This window comes from Lemur catta, chromosome 1 (assembly GCF_020740605.2).
Source record: "Lemur catta isolate mLemCat1 chromosome 1, mLemCat1.pri, whole genome shotgun sequence".
Taxonomy (NCBI): Eukaryota; Metazoa; Chordata; class Mammalia; order Primates; family Lemuridae; genus Lemur; species Lemur catta.
Window position 1 is genome coordinate 209,709,105 of NC_059128.1, and position 24,008 is coordinate 209,733,112.

The 24,008-nt window shown below is 34.9% G+C and overlaps 1 protein-coding gene across 6 annotated transcripts in view; it reads left to right on the forward strand.

Annotated features, from left to right (window-relative positions):
* The window catches only part of VPS8 (VPS8 subunit of CORVET complex), a 215,938-nt gene that overhangs the window by 16,445 nt on the left and 175,485 nt on the right, over positions 1-24,008 (forward strand). For all 6 annotated transcript variants that reach the window (XM_045539842.1, XM_045539848.1, XM_045539843.1 and 3 more), the window contains 7 exons: positions 4,804-4,934; positions 6,661-6,754; positions 10,725-10,757; positions 11,689-11,743; positions 19,790-19,914; positions 20,689-20,775; positions 23,177-23,244. In XM_045539842.1, coding sequence (XP_045395798.1) covers positions 4,804-4,934; positions 6,661-6,754; positions 10,725-10,757; positions 11,689-11,743; positions 19,790-19,914; positions 20,689-20,775; positions 23,177-23,244 — 593 coding nt within the window. The remainder of the gene's footprint in view (positions 1-4,803; positions 4,935-6,660; positions 6,755-10,724; positions 10,758-11,688; positions 11,744-19,789; positions 19,915-20,688; positions 20,776-23,176; positions 23,245-24,008) is intronic.

The window sequence follows — 24,008 nt, forward strand, 5'->3', positions numbered from 1 at the left end:
TACAGTGAAATGTCCTGTATTTATTATTTTCTAATATAGAGGAAATCTTTCACTTAGAGGTAAAGAGATTAGTTTTAGTCAATCTTGTTAAAATGGTCTCAATCTCATCTTCATTTTAATTATCTCACTAAGTATGAAATAAAAATAATCTTAGAGGACTGTGTGTAAAGCCTATCTGTACATTAATATCTTTATATTATATTGGCAAAGAAAACAATGCTCATATGAATGAGCTGTAGTTCATAATGAAGGAAAACTGTCCTTGCACAACTTTCTTATCTCTGAGCAACAGTAACTACAGTCATTAGTGGTTTACTGAGAAGATAATATTGTTATCATCTTCAATAGTAATTTGAGTGCTTAGTGTATTTGGGTCATGGCATTAGATGTTGGGATTATAAAGTGCTTAAGAAAGAAATGGTATTGGGAATTGGCCAGGCTTTACACCTCCAGGAAGCTAGGCAAGTAGTAAGTGAAAGGAAAAATAAGTTATAGGTCATTATGAAGACTGTAACGGGGGTGTGGGGAGTATTAAACAAATGATTTTTTTTAATGAAAAGGGCAGAAGTAGAAAGTGTACATAAGCCCTTGCTCCAGGATGTGTAGATGCATATATTCTATGATGTTCATTAATATCAACCTAAAGAGAGGCTGGGAAAAAAATGGACATCCAAGATATTTAAAAAAATGGAAATTTAGAGGTTACTGAGACAACCTAGATCTCAGAATTTTGAGCTTGAAATAATGTTACTAAGCTTTGTCATCCTTTGAAAGTGTGCTACATCTGAAGTTTTTAATTTTGAAATTCCATTCTCTAATGATAACCCTTTTTCCCTCATTTCCTTACTTCCATTAAACTTGTTCTTTGTCTTCATCAAGACCAAGTGTCTTGATCCTTCCTAGTCTCCGTCCCTGAGAGTGGTCAGAGACTACTGGGTTTATCTCAATCCTGCTATTGGATTGTGCAGCCAGAAATGTCTTTTGAACTTTTTATTGAAGTATAACATACAATCAGAAATGTGCACAAATCTTAAGTATACAGTATGGTGAATGTTCACAAACTATATACTTTGTGTAACCAGAATCTAGATAAAGAAGCAAAATATTACTAATAACCCAGAAGCTCCTCTTGTGCCCCTTCAGTACCCAACCCCAGGATAATTACTATTGTAACTTCTATCAGCATTGATTAGTTTGCCTGCTTTGAACTTTATGTAAAGGGAATTATATAGTATGTAGTCTTGTGTGTCTGGCTTATTTCCCTCAATATTATGTATTTAGATTTATTCATACTTTTGTATAATTGTTTATTCCTATTGCTATATACAATGCTTTATGGATATACCATTATTTATTCATTCTACTGTTGGTAGGCATTTGTGTAGTTTCCAGTTTCTGGCTACTATGAATAGTGCTGCTGTGAATTTTTTCTTAATTGTGTGTTTTGGTATATACATACCTCCCCCCCGAACACACACATGCACACTTCTGTTGGCATATACCCAGGAGTGAAGTTGGTAGGTCATCAGGTATAGTTATATTCAGCTTTAGTATATACTGCCACAGTTTTTCAAAGTGGTTGTATTGATAAATACTTCCAGCAGCAATATATAAGATTTCTGATTACTAAATTCTTATCAACTTTTTAATTTTTCTGCCTTCTTCACTTTGACCTTTCGTTCTTACAGATGTATAGTGATATCACATCAGGGTTTTAATTTGCATTTCCCTGTGGACTTATGAAATTGGGTAGTTTAACACATGTTTTGGCCATTTGGATATCTCTTTTGTGAATTGCCTTTTCATGCCTTTAGCCCACTTAATTCTGTTGATTTTTTTAAAAAAGTGATTTATAGAAGTTCTTTATATATGCTGTTATAAGCCCTTTACTAGATATAAGTATTGCAAATATTTTCTTTCATTCTGTGGGTTCCCATTTCACTCTATTAATGGTTTCTTTTGATGAGATATTCTTAATTTAGTTCAGCTTATTAAATTTTTCTTTTATGATTAGTTTTTTTGTGTGTCCTGCTTGCCAATTCCAAGGTCATGATGATATTATCCTGTTTTGTCCCAAAATCTTGATCATTCTACCTTTACATTTAGATGTGTAATTCATCTGTAATTTGTATGTATGTGTGTGTGTGTGTGTGTGTGTGTGTGTGTGTGTAAGATATTATGAGGTATGAGCCAGCACCATTTACTGAAAAAAGTGTTCTTGTCTGTGATGTCACCTTTGTTATAAATCAGATGATTGTATATGTGTGGGTCTGTCTATACTTTCCCCAATATCAAATTCTAATTATCGAATCTTTATAATAAGTCTTGGTATCTGGTAGTTTTAAAGCTTGCTGCTTTGATGTTATTCCTCAAGATTGCCTTGCTTATTTTTTGGTCTTTTGCATTTCCATGTAAGTTTTAGAATTAGTTTTATCAGTTTTTGCAGACACACACCCCAGCAGAAATGTGATAGGACTGTATAAATTTTATATACCAGTTTGGGGAAAATTGGTATCTCTTCTGTGTAGTAGTAGTTTTAAATTCAGTCTTGCCATCATCAATTATGTTCTTTCCTTCACTTTTACTTATCCTATGAGCCAGGCTTACCTCATCTGATCTATTTTCTTTAATTATGTCCCCAGGCTGCTTAAGAAAATAAAATAACATTTTGATTGACTCTTGCTTAAGACCTTGATGCTGTTAGTTCTTATTTCTGAATTGCTTCCTTTCCTGTTTCCTATAGCAATTGTTACAATATTTTACAGCTCTGAAGTAACATAATGTCTCCTTGCCAGTCCTAACCCTGTTCTTAGAAGACGTATGTGTGGAGGTATCTGAAAAGCAGTTGTAAATTTGGACTTAAACCTCAAGAAAAATGTTGATGCTGAAGACACAGATTTTGGAGTCTTCAGTGTAAGATGGTACTTAAAGCCATAGGTGTGAAGTAGGAAGAGAAGATAGGTAAGAATATAACTCTGGGGGACAATAGCATTTAAAGGTTGGGCTGAGGAGAAGTTAGAGCACGTGACTGATAAGAGGGCACATAAGTTGGAGGAGAACCAGGAAAGAGAGATGTACTGAAAACCAAGGGAAGAGAGTTTCAGGAAGTAGGGAATTTTCCACAGGGTTAAATGATGCATGGGGGACAAAAGCATGCTAACTGGAAATAGGCCAGTGGATTTGGCTAGTAACTGCAGAAGGTTAGTAGTCAGTAGCTTGTAATGAGTGGAAAAAGTAGAGATAGTGAGTCTAGGTTACTCTCTCAAGAACTTTGATTGGAAGTGGTAAGGCAGAAGGTAGTCCAACTGAAAGAGAAAGCAGGATCATTAAAATTCTTTAATGTCTGTCACTCAGAATCACCATGTACAAAGCCAAGTTCCTCATCCTGCTTTATCTGCTATTTGTCTGCTTTCTCATCTCAACTAGTAGTATCATCTTTTGCCTAGTTTTCAAGCTGGAAACCTTGGAATCTTCTTTGACTTCTCCCTTACCTGCCCCCCACACCTTGCCAAACACAACAAACATTTAAATGGTAACCAGGGACTTTTGATTTGATCTCAGGAATGTCTTTTTTGTCATTCCCTCTCTTGACTTCTGCAGCATTCCTAGGCTGGGATCCCTTCTCTTTCCTTGATATTGCAATAGCTCTCTTACTGGTACTTAAGTCTCACCCTCTACCCTCATCCATTCTTCATACAGCCCCATTTATCTTTCTAAAACATGGTTCCTATCATGTCTCTCCACATCTTGCCTTCTATGTATAGTATACTAATTCATCAAATAAGTGAGCACTGATTATGTGGCCGACACTGTACTAGGCACCAGGGGTACAGTGGTGGACAAGATAGACATGGGCTGTGCTTCCATATAGCTTAATGGATGGAGTATAAGTCTTTTTTACAATTCAGATACCAGCTTATCTTTCTAAGATTATCTCCAACTTCTACTCATATACTCCAGCCATTTTGGACTAATTTCTTTTCCATGGGAAAAATCCATGTTATGAAATTGCTGTATCTACACATGTTATTTCTTACCTAGAATGCCTTTCTTCTGTCTACTTGTTATATTTTTCATAGTAGACTATTGTCAGATGGTATTTGTTTTCTTTTTATTGGCCATTGGCTGTTAACTATTAAAGCACCTGTACGGGTTTGAATTTTTTTTTTTTTTTTTTTGAGACAGAGTCTCACTTTGTTGCCCGGGCTAGAGTGAGTGCCGTGGCATCAGCCTAGCTCACAGCAACCTCAAACTCCTGGGCTTAAGCGATCCTACTGCCTCAGCCTCCCAAGTAGCTGGGACTACAGGCATGTGCCACCATGCCCAGCTAATTTTTTTTTTTCTATATATATTTTTAGTTGTCCAGATAATTTCTTTCTATTTTTTTAGTAGAGACGGGGTCTCACTCAGGCTGGTCTCGAACTCTTGACCTCGAGCGATCCACCCACCTCGGCCTCCCAGAGTGCTAGGATTACAGGCGTGAGCCACTGCGCCCGGCCTACGGGTTTGAATTTTAAGAAATATTCTGTAGCTAACAATAATCTGCATAAATCCTCCTGCTTCTTTCTGCTACAAGAAATTTTTGCATTGAACTCTTTGTAGAGAGAAGGATCTATCTAGAGTTGAAATTTAATTCTGATAATTATGTACTATGCCTCTCTGGTCAATAATGAATGTATAGAATAGAGGTGAAAAGCAGAAATAAGCACATGAGTACTTTAGAGAAACCTATTAATGCTTCCCTGACTTGTTTCATAGAGTATTTGGAATCTTGATTTATCGATCTATCTTCCTCCAACTTAGACTGATGATGAAGATGAGTCTTTTGTTCTTGAGGATCCTACATTGTTAAACATTGATACTATTGATTCTCACTCATATGATACTTCATCTGTGGCAAGCTCAGACAGTGGTGACAGGACCAACTTAAAAAGGTAGGTATTCATGTCAATCACACTTGCATATGGTTGAGATATTTAACCATTTCAAATGTAAATATCTTTTTGTAGTACAGTGTGGTCTATTGAAACCCTGCATGGGAGTAGAAGGTCCACTTGTATGGAAATAATATGCTTATTAGATCCTAAAGATTTGGCACTGTTGAAGGAAAAGATAAAAAGGTGGGTACCATGACCACTGTCTTCTGAAGCCCCAGTAGGAAGCCATGGTAACTGCCACGGCTTCCCAGAAACAGTAGAACCTTTGGAGGGAGCACAAATCCAACCTGGCAGTGTCTGTGGTGGGAACATGGAGCCTGGTTCACCACCCTTCTGCTCTCTGCACGTCCCTGCTCCCCTCAGGTCAGCTCCAGTTCCTTCGTTCTCTTGGAGTGAAGCTCCAAGCAGAATCACAAAGACGATTAAAGATTTGGGAAAAGGACTTCTAACCCTAAATAACTTCAATTTTGGCTGCATTTTACCTTACAAATTTTTAGAGGGAACATAAAAAGGAAAGAGAAGTGGAAGAATCATAACATAAATATTTTATTGAATTCATGTATAACTTTAATATTGATAAAGTTATCTGTGTATTTTTCCTCTCTTTTTAAAATTTTGCCTGTATCAAGTGCTGTCTTTAGGTTATTATCTCTTGTGACATAGGGGCCATTGCTGGATATGTTAACCTGTTCAGCACTGTGTCCTACAAATAGATAACTTAAATGTTTTTCATGATCTGGTCACTCCTTGCTTAAAAGAAATGGTGTTATCTTGTTGCCTGCATAACAAAGTCAGAACTGCTTTGCATGGCATCTGTCTGGACCCTGCTTACCGGTTTGACCTAATGTCTAAGCACTCCCACTCCAGTCCTCCCAGTCTATGCCTTTTGTGTATTCACTGTGCCCCAGGCACGCTGTGTACCTTTACATCTTCGTATTTCTGCTAGTGCTTTTGTCTGACAGACTCGGGCCAAATCAGACATCTTCTCTTTTCTGTAGCTATCCCCCAAATAAACAGAATGAAACTTTTCTTCATTTGCATTTACATAGTACTTTATTCATATTTCTAGTCTAACCTTTGTCCTTTAATTTAAGAGTTACTTATCTAACTAGGCTATGAGATCCTTGACAGTAGGAACTATGACTTCCTTGTTTTGTATCCCTGAGCATACTTTTATTCGTGTAGAATAGGTCCTCAGTAATGTTTGGTCAATGTTTAAAAATTACTTTCCGCATGATGATGAGTAGAGCAGGTGAAAGGAGCCGTTGATAGGAGCAGCAGAGAATGAGTCAAGAATGGGGAATTCGAGAAGGTGGTTGGTTGAAGAATGAGAATGGTGGTGGTAGACAGGAGGAGGCAAGAGGGTAAGCAGATGTAGCCGTGCAGGGCAGGAGGAGAACTCTGGACACCGTCTGGAGAACAGCAGACCCTCTTGCTACGTTACTTAAGGTGGGCAAGGAACAGTTTGAATCAGTGAGAAAAGAATGGCCATTTTATTCGTTTTCCTGCTTGAGCTTCTCTGAGGTTCACAGTGGGTTTAGTACAACATTTTAATGTGAGACTATTAGATTCTTTATACTTTTTCAAACAGAGCTAACAAATTACATACAGTGTTATTTTCCATTTTTCTTTTTGTTTGGTATGTTTTCTTCTTTCAAAGCATTGGTACCTTGCCTTTTCAATTTTTTTTGTCCTTAAAGTATTCATTTTTTTTTTTTTTTAGGAAGAAGAAATTACCTGATTCTTTTTCACTCCATGGATCAGTTATGCGACATTCACTTTTGAAGGGAATTTCTGCCCAGATAGTATCTGCAGCTGTAAGTATTTTGTACTTTCCCCCCAGCTTTATAACCTGCAATGGCATAATGAAGTAGGAATGAGCATAAAACAAAGCACAGCACTTCTCTTGGCCCAAAGCTTAAGAAAAATAGAATCTGGCTTTCATGGTTTTTGTGTGATTATTTTTGACTTATAAGACATGGCTACACATCTTGATGTAGAAATTAGTGCAGCCATGAAAATAAAGGTCTGCTCAGAGTCTCGGATGTGCCTAAATGAAATATGGCAGCAAGCCTAAAATAAACACTATCTGCCTTTTCTTTAAATTCCTTTTCAGTTTAGTTGCCATCTTGTGTATTTGATTGAGGTAAAGTGCTTATTTTTTTAGTCTTTTCATATGGAGAAATGATTGATCAGAATCTTTTACAACTGAATGTTTTTTATAATTCACAAAAGTCTTTTCATGTACCTTATTACTCTTACAACTTTGAAAGTAGGTAAAGCCATGTTCTATTTTACAAATGAGAAGATAGGCTCAGAGAGGTGATATTAACTTGTCTTACATAATTGAGTTAGTAGGTAGCAGGGCAATTACTCAAAATTGGGGTTTTTGGCTCCAAGTCTAGTGCCTCTTTGTTGTGAAAGGAGGTGGCATGGGTGAATGTGCCCAATTTATAGTGGCTGGAACAGAATGTCTGTGACCTTTTTTGAAAATGATTTTGAGCCCTGAGTTAATGTAAAAAATATTTAATAGTCCATCAAGACAGTAGACACTGATTGAAACTTTTCCTTTGACCTCAAAGCCCATAGTTTTATGTAGTCTTTGAATTCTGGTTTTCTGAATTAAATATACAGATCCTGTATGTAATAATAATACTAATAATGACAGATTCAAACTCCAGGAACTTTGATCTGTTTTTATGTTCTTTTTATGGAGTTTAATGGGTATTTTACATATTTAATTTGGACAAGGTTTTTATTTTTCATGAGGGTAAAAGTTGTTACAGGGGTGCATCAATTCACCACAATTGCATTGCAATTTTTAGGTTTATCTGAGAAAGATCTTAGCTCAGATACCAAAAAAAAAAAAAAAAAGTATTCACTATGGACAATGGGTGTTTCCTGACCCAGCTCGTATATCATGAAGTCAGTTTAAATGGAGAGATGGTCAAGCAATGGAGGAAACCTGGGCAATTGTCCTTCCTCTTTTAGGTGGAGAGTAATTCATATTTGCTGGAATGGGAACCACCTGTTGAGGATTACATTTCCATGACGTTTTCTGAATTTAATCCTTATGTAGGTGATGAAATTCATTCCTTTCAAAATCAAGATGAACCAGAGCAGTCATTTGACCCACCTGTGCAGTTTTAAAAATATTTTGAATAATGGAGACTGAACTAAAACTCAGACTCTGAACAATGATTAGATAAATCTGTTATTTAAAAGGGTTTCTCCTTCTTCTTGAAGAGGAGGGGAAAATTCTAATAAATACCAGAGTGTTTGCATTCTGTTTTTATTTCATTGCTATGGCTGAGCTCCTTTGGTATGTTAAAACGAAAACTGCTTTTCCTGCGACAGCCATCACACAGTGCCTTCCTAGTTTTGGATTACCAGCTCAATTTAAGTTGCATGTTTTTCTGTGATGGTCGGTTTATTAACATGTAAAGCTAGTTATATTTTTGGGTGTTTGTCCTGAATAATTGTTCAATAGTGCCTTCGGCCATGTGGATTGTGATGTTATTAAGGCTGCTTAGGGCCTTGGTCATTATAGTTTTAGAGTCCCTGCATGGAAAATACTCAAGAGAGATGAGATTTGTTTGTTTGTTTGTTTTGAGCCAGGGTCTTGCTCTGTCACCCAGACTAGAGTGCAGTAATGCAATTATAGTTCATTGCATGCAGCCTCAAACTCCTGGGCTCAAGCAATCCTCTTGCCTCAGCCTCCTGAGTAGCTGGGACTACAGGCATGCACCAACACATCTAGCTAATTTTTCTTATTTTTTATAGAGACAGGGTCTTGCCATATTGGCCAGGCTGGTATTGAACTGCTGGCCTTGAGCGCTCCTCCTGCCTCAGCCTCTCAAGATGCTGGGATTATAGATGTGAGCCACCATACCCAGCTGAGATGAAATTTTTGGAGTTGTAACACTCATTGGTTAGTTTTGGGATCCTTCTCAAAGAAATACGACATACGACTATATGTTAAAATAATTCAAATTAACTTTTTGAGGATCTTTATGATTTTTATGATCAATCTTAAGATACTAGAGACACCTTAATGCAGTGTTCTTTTTTCAAAATGTGTCCAATGCATAGGAATCTCCTGGGGTGCTTATTAAAATACAGACTCCTGGGAATCACCCCAGACCTACTGAATTAGAATCTTTAGCAGTGTAGTATAGAGGTCTGTATTTTAACAGGCATCCTAGGTGATTCTAATGCACTCTGGCTTTTGAGAACTACTACCCTCACATGTTGGAACACCAGTACTAAAATTCTGTAATCTCTAAAATGCTTCCAAACATCTGTGACTTTTTAGCCTTTGAAGTCAGGTGACTTCTGATTTCATTATTCAGGTTCTATTTTGAATATAGAGCAGATCTTTGAATAATGTCATTTTGTTCAATGTTATTTCGTTATAATGTTGATGAGAAAAAATTGGTTTTGTTATAAGTCGTTTCACTTAAAGTCAGTTTCCAAGAGCCTATTGACAATGTTAAATGAGAACTTACTGTAGTTTATGTTCTTTATCTGCTATCTTATTATTCCTCTTTTTTATTATCTAGGACACAAATCAATCATTTATTAAGTATTTATTGCGTGCTTTGTAATTGTCAAGCATTATGTCAGGCATGTTTTATACACACACAGATAAACACAAAGTTGGGTATATGCTGCTATCCAGAACATTGTATATAGCAACCTTGGTGATTGTTCTTTTCTGTTTCCGTGCACTGGAGTAAGTTTCTTAAGTTAGTTCCTGGGAAGCTCTACACAGTTGGTTAAATAGATTCTGCCTTCTGAGAGATTATAGTAACTAATCGACCACACTGACAAAAATAGACATAGAAGAGAAGATACAGAACGGTTATAAAGAGCCTGGCCTGGGAACTGAAAGCCTTGAGTTTGAGACATAGTTCTACCACTTACTGAGTAACCTTGGACATGTCAATTAAGCTCTTTGAAACTTCTATTTTCTTAATCTGGAAAATCAGAAGCATACTTGCCTGTTCTATCTCTCTCTCCAGGTTAGAGAATCAAATAGTGTAATGTATATATGTGAAAGTTTTTTGCTACTACAGTGCTATATCATTGCAAGCTGCTATTATTTAGAGCTATATAAGCATCAAACAGATACTCTTATATCATTCTTTACATTTAATTTGATCCTCAGGACAGCTCATTGAGGTAAATAGGGCAGTATTGGCTATTTCTTTGAACAGATGAGGAGACTAACACTCAGAAAAGTTAGATGACTTTCCCAAGGTTATGTAGTTACTGATAAGGACCTGGGACTAACACTTCATGTTTTACTTTCTTATGCTTGAGAACTGACTTAATATACCCACTGGGGTTTTATTTAGAGATTATTGGGTAATCCGCTAGATAAGAGCGCCTACTGTATTAGAATAGAACATCGTTAGCACATGTTTCCTTTCCTCAAATCTTTACATACTCCTACCATTTTGACCCCATGATACTTACAGTTTATTCACATTATAGAAAACAGAATCTCTTTTCTCTTTTTCCTTTACATTTCCATTTATAATCAGTACCCTTCCTGAAGCATCTGTTATAGTTAGTAAAACAAAATGATACATTCTCATACTCTCTGTATTTGTTGATATATACAGCCTTTGTAATTTCTCTTAGTTGAGGGCAAAAATGAAGGTTCCACCTCTTGTTTGAATTGATTTGGATCAAAGTATATGTAAAGAGAGATCCTTCTACCATTTTTGGTTTTAAAATGAGAATATCTTTTCAAATACTTTTTTTTATCATTTCATTTAGGACAAAGTAGATGCTGGCTTGCCCACAGCAATTGTAAGTATACTTTAGCTTTTTAAAGGTAAGCTTTTTACTTGATTGGGTTTTCTTAGATTTTTTCTTATAATGTTCAATAATAAATTCATAAGTCATTTTACTGCAAGTAATCAAGTTTAAAATTTGTCCATGTTGAATGTTTTCTTTTTTCCTAATTTATTGTTATTTTTTTGGGCTTTCGTTTGAGAAGCAGGTAATGGAATAATGATTGGTCTTCTCCAGGTTTATTTGTATGTGGTACCACCCTGCCCAAGTAAATTTGCTTCTTCTATGATTTGGCTTCCCTTCTGTTGCAGGGAGTGGAAAGCCTCATTTGGTAAAATCACTTTGTGGTAAATATTACATTTAACGGCTCTGGATTCCATTACCAAGCTTGCCAAGTAGTAAATCTGTAGAGTGATTTTAGAGAACTGGGGGATATTGAAAGCACACTAGTGTTCTCTTTTCTTGTCTTTCTCCAGCTGCCTCCTGTAGCTTTCTTATTAGTCTGTCATTTGGTGAGGAAGTGGGCTGAGTTTTGAACATTTCTGTTGTCTTTTGGCTCCTGTAGATAAACTGGAGAAGAACATTCTCATCTCTTCCCCACACCTTGTAGGGGGCTCTTGGTTGTGTAGCCTGAGTGCCTCTTACTTTGTCTGGAACCCTGATTTTTTAAGTTGCTTTAGAGGAAGCTAAGTGGCATGTTTTTACCCATAATGTTGAACATATGCTATTTTGATAATGTTACCCTTAGAGTAAATTTAGAGGGATTCTCAGAAATAAAATGTCCCAAGTTTCATTTCCCGTTTTGCCTCCTAGATGAAATTCTCCTTGTTTATAATAGTTGGTATGTCATCTGGTGCCTAGAGGAAGGAACAGATTTAACTTTGATTATTTCAAGATCCTTGATGTATGTACTATCTTAAAATATCATCTTCCCTTTTGTTTTCAGGCAGTGTCCAGTCTGATAGCAGTGGGTACATCTCATGGACTGGCTTTAATATTTGGTAAATTTTCTAAGTACTTTCTTACTTTTAAATATTAAGTATCCTATTGGATTTTATAATGTCCTTTAATCACGGTTTATATAGTATACTTTATTTTCTTGAACGAAACCAGAAAAACTTAAAAAGGAGCAGTCCATATTTTTATAGCTAAAAATTGTTCAACTCATACTGAATAACCACAGTTGTATTCATCCTTCTTTGCCTTTGCATTAAATATTTGAGCAGAATATTTTGTTCTTTTTTTTATTTAAAAACTTCTGGATAATATTTTTCTGTCATTTTTAGCGTTCTGGGCACTAAGTTTTTGCATCTCTCTTAGATGGCATTCCCAATGACACTATACTTACTAATAAGGAATCTACAGAATGTTTTATAAGGATTATTTGAGAATGCTTTAATAGCAGAACCACAGTTTGATCCCTGTGGGGCCTTGCATCTTTATTTATCATACGAGTGGATAACTAGTTATTTTCTATTGTTTTTGAACAATTCAACTCCCTGTTCATAAATTTTCTATTATGCCAAAAGCTTTATTTAACATGTAATTGTAACACCTAGTCTTTTCAAAGGAGATTGATTTAAGTGATAGAATTTTATTGTTTGGGAACCAGAAAATAGAAACGAAATTAAAATTACCTTGAAACAACTTTAGAATTGATTCTTTAAAAAATACTTTTTTTTTTTAACCGAATAACTGATACATATACATAGTAGAAAATTTAGAAAATATAGATGGACAAAATGTTAAAGATATAAAATACCAAATTCTACCATCCAGAAATAATCCCTAACATTTCTGTATAACCTTCTAGTCTTTTTTTCTGTACTTGTATATATGTATGTATACATCCTCAAGTGGGATCATGTTAATTTGTAACCTACTTTCCATTATAATGAACATCTTTCCATGCAATTATATATTTGTCTGTAACATTTTTAATGGCTACATATTATTCTATTAAATAGATTCTTCCTAATTTACTTAGCCATTTCCTCCTATAAGATGTTTAGGTTTTTAATAAACAAACAGGAGTGTAATGAACATTTTGTTACTACATTTTTGTGCATGTGATTACTTTCTTAGGACAAATTCATAAAAATGGAATTGCTTGGGGTCAGGATATGAACATTAAGGACTTCTAATATGTATTGTCTAGTTGCCCTCTAGAAAAGTTTTACTAGCTCGGCTCTCCTATCACGTGTAAGATTGGCTGTTTTCCTATGGGGGCATAATTGATATTAGATAAACAGAATTTTGGGGAAGAATCTTACAGTGTCTTTTAGTTAAGTCCCCTTATTTTACATGAGGTGATTGAGGACCAAAGACCTTAAGTGACATGTAGAGAGCCAAGTTCATAATCAAGGAATACCAAATCCTAGATGAGTGCATTTCCACTATTCCAAGCAATCCTCCTGTCCTGAGAGAAAAGGAAGCAAAAGATATGAAGAAAAGAATTGAAGAACTAAGGTGACTGAGGATAGAATATAATGTAAATGTTTATCTGTCAGCAGAGTACATGTTGATTTTTTGTTCCCACTTACCAGTACTCACTTTTCCTCGACTCTTGTCTGTTTGAAAATCCCTTTCTTATCAAAAGGTTATACAAATATATAATTGCTTATAATCAAACTCATGTAGGGCTTACTGCAAACAAATTAAAATGAATACTTTAAAAATAAAAACTAACAGAGGAAAAGAGTACATTATCTTTTGATACTGTCTTTTTAATTTCCTTGGGCCTGCTTCCTGATTTTTTTAGACCCTAGCATCTTTCTTACAGATATGAGGACATAGTAATCTTTCATCACAGTCTCGTGGAAAAGAAAGTATGCCAAAGTGAACATTTTGAGAAATAATTATAATATTCTGGTTGTGCTTTGGGTTTTAACAGTGCAGCTAATAAATTTTACTTACTATGTTTATAGGAATCAGATGTTTGGACAATGTGTTTTAACAAATGGATTAAAATCGCTTGAAAGCCAAGGAACAACTGGCAGAGTAATAACACTGTGAAGTATCTAGATCAGAGGTCTGGGTTAGAGCTGATCTCTTTTATTTTTTTTGGTTTTTAAAAAAATTATTATGGGTATTTAATAGTTACATATCTTTATAGGGTACATACAGTGTTTTGATACAGGCATACAATGTATGAATTAATGAATGTGAATTAATCAAATCAGGGTAATTGGGGAATCCATCACCTCAGGCATTTAACATTTCTTTGTATTAGGAACATTCCAATTCTACTCTTTTAGTTATTTTACAGTATACCCTAACTTATTGTTGATTATAGTCACTTTGTTGTGCTATCAAGTATTGTTCATACTATCTAACTATATTTTTGCACCCATCCGATCTCTTTTAAACATCTGTGTTGATCACAGGAGAAAGTGTAGCAAGAAGAACTATACTTGTTTAAGTACAATTAGATTCTCTTTGAAATAGAGGCCCAGGTCATTAAAATATAAATTATTATAAGTTTCTTAACAGTTGATGTATATTGTATATTCTTATGGAATTGTAGGTATATGGAATTTTTTGTGTGTCTTGGTTCTTACCTTTTACAAAGTCTTAAAAGTTCAAATCTTAATAAAGATATTTCTCTATCCCAAGACCCTTAGTTTTCATTTTTTTGGTTGTTAGTGTATTTTAGTAGCTTATCTTTCAGAAATTGTTTTTGTTTCCACATAACTTAAACATGGATTTACTTACTGTGCTATAATTTGAATATTATGCATTTTTTCTTTTCCCATAACCCAAACCTGAATATAATCATGAATGAATATAATCATGTCTTTAGACATCACTTAATCAAATTTAGTCTCATTCCCACAGATAACTACAGCTTGTCATTTATACTCTTGAAATTTTACCTGCCTTTTTTCTGAACTTTTGTACTGATTTCTTGCTTTTCTCTCTCTTTTAATCTTTTCTTCGTGGATTCAAAAGGAAAAGGTATAGTAACTTTGGTTTGCATGAGAGGTTTTTTATCTTTTGACCTTTTTAATGTTGAAAGAGAATGCTATCAATTACACTTGATACCCTCATATGAAATGCTTATTGAAAAAACTACAGCTAATTAAAGCAGGAAATTATGAAAAACTATAAATAAATGCATATCTTCAATGTTTTATTTTAACTGAAAGTATATAAATTTTAATTTTCCCCTAATCTTTTGATACAGTCTGAAGCCTTTTCTTTTGAGTTTGCATCTGCCGATTGGAGGTCTGCAGTTATGTTTTTGGGCATAAACTTCATCAATAATGGGCCATGTAAAATTTGCAATTTTATTTTTTAAAAATGAGGTAAAAGCTTAGGTACCTGTGAATCAATCAGAGTACAAAATTCTAGATTTTAACAAAACTTCCTTTCAGTCTTTTACCCTTGTCAGTATCTTTGTGACAGTTTTGTAAAGCAATTCATCTTTATCAAGTTTTTCTAAATCATCCATTTAGTGTTCATAGAAACAATAGCTCTTTCTTTTTCACTCTTATTTCATCAGTTTATGTGCTTTTTAATTAAGTTTTTGAAGTACAGTAACATTACAGTGACACGAACAGGTTTGGGAATGAATGCAACTGACTCCTTAGTAAGCATCAGTATTCTAAAACAGCGGTCTCCAACCTTTTTGGCATCAGGGACTGGTTTCATGGAAGACAGATTTTCCATGGACCGGGGGGTGGGGAGAGGATGGTTTTGGGATGATTCAAGTGCATTATATTTATTGTGTGCTTTATTTTTATTATTATTACATTGTAATATATAATGAAATAATTATACAACTCACCATAATGCAGAAAGTGGAAGCCCTAAGCTTGTTTCCCTGCAACTAGATGGACCCATCTGGGGGTGATGGGGCACAGTACCTGATCTGACAGGAGGAGGAACTCAGGCGGTGGTGCCAGTGAAGGGGAGCGATGGGAAGCCATGGGGAGCGGCTGTAAATACAGATGAAGCTTCGCTTTCTCACCTGCCACTCACCTCCTGCTCTTTGGCCTGGTTCCTAACAGGCCAACCGGTACCCATCTGCAGCCCGGGGTTGGGGATGCAGTTCTGGAAGACAGCCAGTTATGGGGATTCAGTGTGCCCAGGTCTTCAGTCAATAAGCTTTACAGAGGGAAGGAGAACTTTAATTCTGTGAGTCGGTTAGATGGAGGTCAGGTAAAACTGCTTCCTTTTTGTGATCATTGATGAAAATGTTTCCTAATAAGATCTCCTTTCCTTTTCTCCCTTAGTCCTAGAGAATATTTTAGCGTGAATAAAGGGTAGGAAAAGAATAGCACTGAAGTATGGTGCATATTGGCAGATGAAAGTGGAGTTCTACATACATAATTAAATTTTATTCCTTCTAGAATGTAGGTATTTCCTTCTTTGATGATATTTGGGAACTAATTACAACAAATTAGGGGTGAAGAAATAGAAGATCAGGCTAATTTTGGTATGTGGAAAAAGAAATTCTTGAATTATGTTCAAATTTAGATTTTAGGACTATTACAGACTTTCTATGTTATTTGTGGCTTTTCTTTGCTCTTCAACACATACATTATTCTTAAGCTCAGGATATGCTGAGATTTACTCTAAGCAAGTGTACTTCTGAAAGGTATACTAATAAAAGATACACGTATAATTCAGTGCAGTGTCAAATAGATGTGCTTTGTGTGATATTTGGGCTTCAAGTTCTCTTAAATAATTGGTAAGCTATATTATTGTCATTAATAATTCCTTACATGTGTAACATTTGATAGTTTTCAAATTTTTCGTAGACATTTTGTCATTAAGCTGTATGTCAACTCAGTGAAGTTTTTAAGAAAAGTGATAGTCTCATTTTCATATTTCTTGCCCATGGTCACCTTCATAAAGACCTACTCCAATTTTTTTTTTAATGCTAAGTAGACAATGCCAACTAAATGTAATTTTATGTGACTTTGTAAACAAAATTACATGTACTATTAATTTAATACCTTTTCCCCAACAATAGACAAAAGAGACTTCAGAGAATAGGGGGAGAATAGAATTTTTCCTTTTCAATTAATGAGATCAAGAGCAGCCTGGAGAGAGCTCGGATTTTCATCTTTCTTGCTTCTGTCCAGGTCCTTTTGTTCTTTCTATGTAACTATAGAATTTAAGTGTTTTCAAGAGGTTTTATGTTTATTTTGGCCAAATACCTTTTACCAGAATGGTCCAGAATTATCTGGACTACAGAATATTCAGTTACTCTAGCAGGAGAAACCTCTCCAGTAAGACTGTTTTCTTCTTTCCACAGAAATTCTACCTTTTTTGAATTTATTTGAAATTATATAATAGCAAGTTTGTGAATATGGTACCATAAAGATAGAATGTATAAAGATAGCAGTAACAGTTGATAAATATCTTTGTGGAGTCAAAGTAGGTTACATTTGATAGGCTGTCTTTTTTTGCTTCTCTCACCATCATCTGCTAGGTTTTTTTTAATGTGCATGTGAACATAATCTGTAAATTAGTTTGTGATGAAAACCTACTAATATTTGAAGGAGATTGAAGTAGTTCCTTTTTGGATTATCTTACTTTGCTAATTTATTCCTCTTAGCAACACAGTGAGGTAATGATTGTTTTCTACATTTTACAGATGACAATAGGGAGGTCAAGCAAATTTAAGTAACATTCCTAAAATCACCCAGACATATACTGTGGTTGCAATACCCGTAACTTTCTAGAATTAGGGGTGGGATTAAAATCCAGGTATCTGGTTTCATAGCCATGCTATCTTTTAAAGGGACCTTATAAAGATAAAAAATATATTGTAAAAAAATCAAGAAAAAAATTGAGAATATTTTCATTAATGCAATCCTGTGGGATGTAAATTTAATATATATTTCAGGAATGACCAAGGTTGATAATTTAGTTCCTGTCTTAGCAAGTTTTTCGTATGTGGGAACCATAGTCAGGAAAGCAGTTGTGTTTGGTTTTGAATCTAGAAATTAAGTATGTCCTTTTTCTTCCCTCATTTCATGCATTGCCACTATTTTCTATTTCCTCTTTCTTAATGGCACCCTTATTTTATCATACTTCTCACTTCTCCTGCTCATACTTACTGTGCCTTGGAAGTAAGAATACTTAAACTGTCTAATTAAAGCATGAATTTTGTTAAAGTGGAAAGCAGTAGTGAGTGTCTTTAAGTATTGGTGAATCAGAACTCTGTGAAGTTTGGATCTCAAAGCAGAGACTACAAAGGATCTCAGCAGGGTGCTATCTAGACACCTCTCTGTTCCTGGAAGGCTGGTAGTCAAACCCAGGGGCTTCTTTGTGAGGGTGGTATGAAATTTCATACCAACCTCTTTGTCCTCTTTCAGTTCACCTGTTGCCTATACATGTGGCCCAAAGCAGTGGTATATATAGAATACTGCTGCCCAACCATCATATCATGACAGTTTGCAAAGTAAGGTACGTGGATAATCCACTAACTGTATAAGGTGGCCCTAACAACATAAGGATCATGGAAAGCACTGTTTTAGGCAGGCATTTTCAGTTGAGTGAAGTAAAATGTGATGTCATATTTATAGTCAAGAAAATTATAGAATAACGAGAAGTTTTAATAATTTAGATTAAATTGAGAGAGGGAGGAAAATGAGGGAGGAGGCCAGTCTAGACGTATGGGAAAATATCTGTAATTATATAATTCTAGATGTGAATAAAGATAATGATTTTTGAGATAACTAGATTCTGTATATTTATGATTTTTATTCCTTTCCGAATGTTCACCTTGGAAGGCAAAAATACAAAATGATTTTTTAAAAAATCGTATATTTTTTGTGTGCCAGATGCAGTACAGTCATTAATTGTTTCAGAACTCTTTCTTGGGGAGGGGGATTCCTATTGAACCAGTTTATGAACACAGGAAAATACTCTTACAATATTCACTTTGGATGGACAAAAGGACTGACTTAATATTATTCCCTAGACCTGAGAATGAATGTCTTTAGACTCTTTCTGATAACTAGCTTTAGTTATAGAAGAAAGATTTGCAAATGTGAAAGCTGTTAAGATGATTGTCAGATGCCTTCTGAATGCAAGGAACCAAGCAAGATATTCTAGGAGTGCTTATTCACTCATCATCTTACCCCTTAGAGAGGTCCTGTCTAATAAGGGAAGTAAGACATTTACCAAAACTTGCATGTAGATAGTTAAGGGAGGCACAAACAAGTGCTGGGGAAGTTGAGAATATTCCAGGTTGTAGAAATATGGTGTTTGTTTTGTTTTCTTTTTTCTAAATAGTTAAATTTTGTAGTTGTGCCTTCTTACATTTAAATTTTTATCTGATTGTTTTTAAGTGGGTACAATACTGAACTCTACACAAAATAAGTATTGTCTAGGAGAAGCCCTGGAGGAATTTCTTTTAATTATTAGATAATAAAATTTAATAAATGTTTGAGTGCCTCTTGGAGAAATCAGAGGTCATTAAGGCAAGATCCTTGCCCTTAAAGAACTTAATCTAATAGGGATTTGAATTACTTGCTTTTAGCATATCAAATGTTGATGTTTGAAATACTTTTCTGAAGTAGTTTACTACTTCAGAATGTTTACTCTGTGATTTTGTTTGCATTGTTAATTTGCTTAGCAAACCTTTTCTTCATGGATAATATAAATGTAAATTTCAGCCAAATTCTAAATTAATACATTTTGATTTTTGAAGTTTTAAAGTTATTTTAAAGGAAGATGGTATTCCCTATAACTTTGCATCTTGAAAACAGCAATAAATACAATTCCAGACTGAGACAGATGAAAAATAGTTGGTTTGTTCAAGAAGTTACAGATTTCTTATGGGTTTTTTGGCTTATCATTAGCAAGTTCTGTATTATACTTCCTTGTAAATCTTGTTTTTTTCTGTATCTTAGTGTCTAATTCAATGCCCAGCATCTATTAGATGCTCAATAAATACACTTAAAAATGAATGTGACTTCACCTGCTACTTTTGATTCTTGCCACCTCCCAAGTCTTGGAAAACATGCCTTTACTATATATAATTATTCACTTCCATTTCTTTCCCTTGACTTTACAAACCGCTTTAGATCAGAATCAAGCATTGCGACTCTGTCTGGGTAGCACTAGTGTTGGAGGTCAGTACGGAGCCATCTCTGCCCTCAGTATCAACAATGACTGCTCGAGACTTCTTTGTGGCTTCGCTAAAGGTCAGGTAAGATGCGACCTTTCTTTTATCCATAAGACAATGTTAAAATCAATTTTTAAAAACTATTTTCTTTAGATCAATATTTTGAAGACCAACACGTGTTATGAAGTGATATATCTGTGGAGCTAACCTGAGATTGCTCAATCTGACTTCTGTCTTGTTCAAATTTTTAAATAATTGTTACTGACTGACCCAGAGTGTGTAATTTTTTATATCCTAATTCATGTGTCTATTTGTGTAAATAGCTTTCATAATCCAACCAGGGCATAATGTAAAATGTCCTTCCTTATGGAAGTGTAAATAATTGTGGCTGCTTTTTAGGTACACTATATTCTGCTTTCTGTATTCTTATTATTGTGTTCTTGGATAACTACTTTGGTGTTTCTTTCTTTCCATTTCTGAAACTGGCAGTAGGTTATGGTTTTTCCCATCTTCTGATTTCTGCATCACTAGCTGGTTTGGCAGTAAGCCGTTCCTATAATTTTTACCAGTGCTAAATAGATTGACTTATTAGAGAAATTTCTTTTACCTCTTAGCATAAGAACAACATTTACAATCAAAAAGGAAAAGTAGGTTGGGCAGGATGATGAGGGGTAGATGAAGATGGAATAAAGGCTCCGTGCTTTAATGGATCTGTACCCTTTAGGTATGTTTTAACTTTATAGTTCTTTGCCTGTAATGTTTATAGACCAGGAATAGATTATTTCAGCCAGAAGACAGGATACTTAAGTCCAAAAAAGAGCAATAAATTTGTTTTTAAAGCACTTAGTTGTCTTACAGATCACCATGTGGGATTTGGCCAGTGGAAAACTTCTAAGATCAATAACAGATGCTCATCCTCCAGGAACGGCAATATTGCATATCAAGGTAATAGCTTTGTTTTCTTTTTCTAATAATTTTTATTATTATGCCTTTGTATCTATTTTAAAGTAAATTTTTCTGTATTGATAATCAGAAGTCTAAAAAATGTATTTAACGTGAAGCCAAACACTACTTTATTAATAGAATTCTTAATATTGAATTATCTTTTATTTGACTAGCCCTGCGTGATGTTTTCCCAAGTTAAAAAAAGAGATGGGCTAGTATGGAAATATTTAACTTCAAGTTGGGTTGAAGTCTAATAGATATAGCAGCAAAAAGGGCAAATTGATGTGATCTTAGACTGGAGGTTGGCAGTAAAGACAAGCAGGACCCTGCTGAAACTCATATGGAGATTGTAAAAGGTCTTTTTACCTTTGTTTAGTCCGCCAAAATTTTATTACTGAAGTGGTGTGCTCTGTCACCTATTGTTGCAAGTTGCATGAAGTTCAAGGCACCAATTGTGAAAGAAAAAGCATTTGGATTATGTTTAGAAATGAATCTATTGGTTTATTTTCTTTCAGGCCTCTAAAAGGAAAGAATTAAGATCCTAGTCTTGGCTTTCTCTTTATAGGCCTGAAAAAATTAAACTGACTTAGGTAACAGAGTTTATTTATAAGTACAATGTGGATGTTGATTCTTGCATACTGTGGGGCCCATGTTCAGAAGCATAAAAGGTAAAGGATTGTAACTAGGGAAGTCTAAAATCAGATCTTCTAGATTTTAATCATGTACACATTTTGTTGCTTAGCTGTGCAGAGCTCTCTCATCCATACGTATGCTTTTTAAAGTCTGCAAGCATCTGGAGTTTAAATGTATGTAGGTTAGTTACAAAAAAGTCTTTTGAAGCATTTAGTAACAATGAAAACAACCAATAGAAGTAAAAGTAGAGAGAATGTTCTCTCAGAACATCATGGTAATTTATCTTGACCTCTTTTCATATAGCATATGCCAACTTCTAAGATGTTATAGTTGCTTATATATATGCCTTCTCTCTCTTAATAGATTGAGATCTTTGAATCAGAATCTGTCAGTCATTTATTTTTGTATTTTACCCATAGTAGCTGCTCAATAAATGTTTGATTGAAGGAATAACTAGTTGGTGTTGTTTCTAAAAGGCCAATCCTTTTGCAGAAAAAAACCAGAGTAATTGGGAAAAACAATAAGAAACAAAAGAAATAAAGACAGAGAGAAAAATGCAGCTGAGATTAAAAGCATAGTAGCAGGAACCATTGTGTTGCTTGGGAATGGTGATGAAGGTGGTGCATGCAGACACTGACATTAGAGAAAGAATATGACTGAATACTTCTGAAATCTTGGATTGACAACAGCCAATTGTTCATTGTTCTCCAAAATTAACTCTATATCCCATCAATGACAATTTGGGCTTGCATCCTTTATAGGAGTGTGTGTGTATATTTGTATCATTATATAAATGTACTACTATACTAATTTTTATGTACCTTATAAAGCCAAACACATAAGAAATAGAAAATTAAACAGAAACATGAGTTCTATTATTTTTCCAACATTCCTACACTGTCATGCACACCCCTAGGTTATAGGCTTCCCACTTTGGCAACTGCTCACCTAGGCTTTGGGAGCAAAATTGTGGGGCTTCTTTGCTATGCCCATGTGTGGGTTGAGGAAGAATAATTTTATAGGGGCCTCCGGTACCTCAGGCATCCCTGACTAAGAGCATGAGGCATACCATTTAGGATGGTTCATCAGCCTTTGGGCTTAGGGAGGCTAGTCACTGTAAATGATACAAGTTCATTATTCCATTTTGTGTCCTGCAACATATGACCTTGGGACTGTCTTTGTGAAGATTATTTATTTATTATTCTGAATTTTCCAGATTAGGTGATAACTGAAGTAAATTCTTAGAAGATCAAGGAGGTAGCACATTTTCGGAAGCGTTACATAAAAAGTTTAAAATGTTTTCAATATAATGGATTGGCTCTTTAGTCATTCAGAAAGCATATTCAGACAAATATATTTCCCAAAGATAACCAAGTGTCTTTTACTGAGTCTTTATTCTTGAAAACTAGACAACTGCAAATGTATCCAAAGTATCCTATTTATTTAATAGCAAGTTAGAAAAAGTTAATGTAAGAACTTTGGGGTTTTTTGAATCAATCAATCATAGTTTGTATTTTTCTTTTATTCTGATGAAAGGTGGTTTTGCTTTTTGAAAGCCCCAGTTTTTGTAAAGATAATGAACCATTTTTATTCTAAATAAAGGTAGGTTTGTATGTTTAGAGTGATGAGCTGAATCTAGTTTAGGTTATTTCAAATGCTATTAAGTGTGTATATTGTAGATTTTCAATATTCTCTAATTTTTACCTCTTCTTAATATTTAACTAGATATTTAAATATCTATAAGAAAATAAATTCCTTCTCTGTTTAGTTTACAGATGACCCAACTCTTGCAATTTGCAACGACAGCGGAGGCTCTGTTTTTGAATTGACATTTAAGTAAGAGACCAATGGACATTTGTTGACAAATGAAAAGACTAGCTCTGGTTTCATATTTGAAATTGAACATTAAGAGGTCTAGAAAGCCTGTGTGGTTGCGAATACATTATGGCTGTGTATTACAATTACCTGGACAGGCTTGTAGAACATGTGGAGTTCTGGGTCTGGTCTTCCAAAGTTTTGTCTCAGTAGGTCTTAGTAGGTGTTTTTGCTGTCAAGCTTGGTAACCAGTATCCTGAGCTACTCTGTTCTGTAGTACCTCGCTAATTTTGGTTTAGGTTCAAGGCCTAGTTGATTATAACCATAATATACAGGTGTAAAAAGGTTTTTAATGCCTGAGAATGGCCTTGTTTGCTCTTTAAATAAGAACAAAGACTGTCTAGATACATAGAAGAACATTTATGAAGCTGAATTTTTTAAAAAAGTAGAACATAATCTTCATTGTATGTTTCCATAAGTTCTTCAAGGTTAATAGCTATCTTTGTTTCTTGTATTTCTCGTAGCTTCTAACAACACTGAGCAAAAAGTAATTTCTGAAAAGATACCATTCATTATTCAGCTGATGTTTCTTGGGCATCTCCTATACCTAAGCCTTTATCTAGACACCAGAGTTGTAGCCGTGAACCAGGCAAGGTTCCTGCTCTAATAGAATTTACTTTCTAGTTGTGGCGAGGGTAAGGAGACAGATAGTAAGCCAATACATAAATGGAATAACGTCAGATAGGTATGAGTGCTGTGACGAAAAGAAGACAGGTCAGTGTACT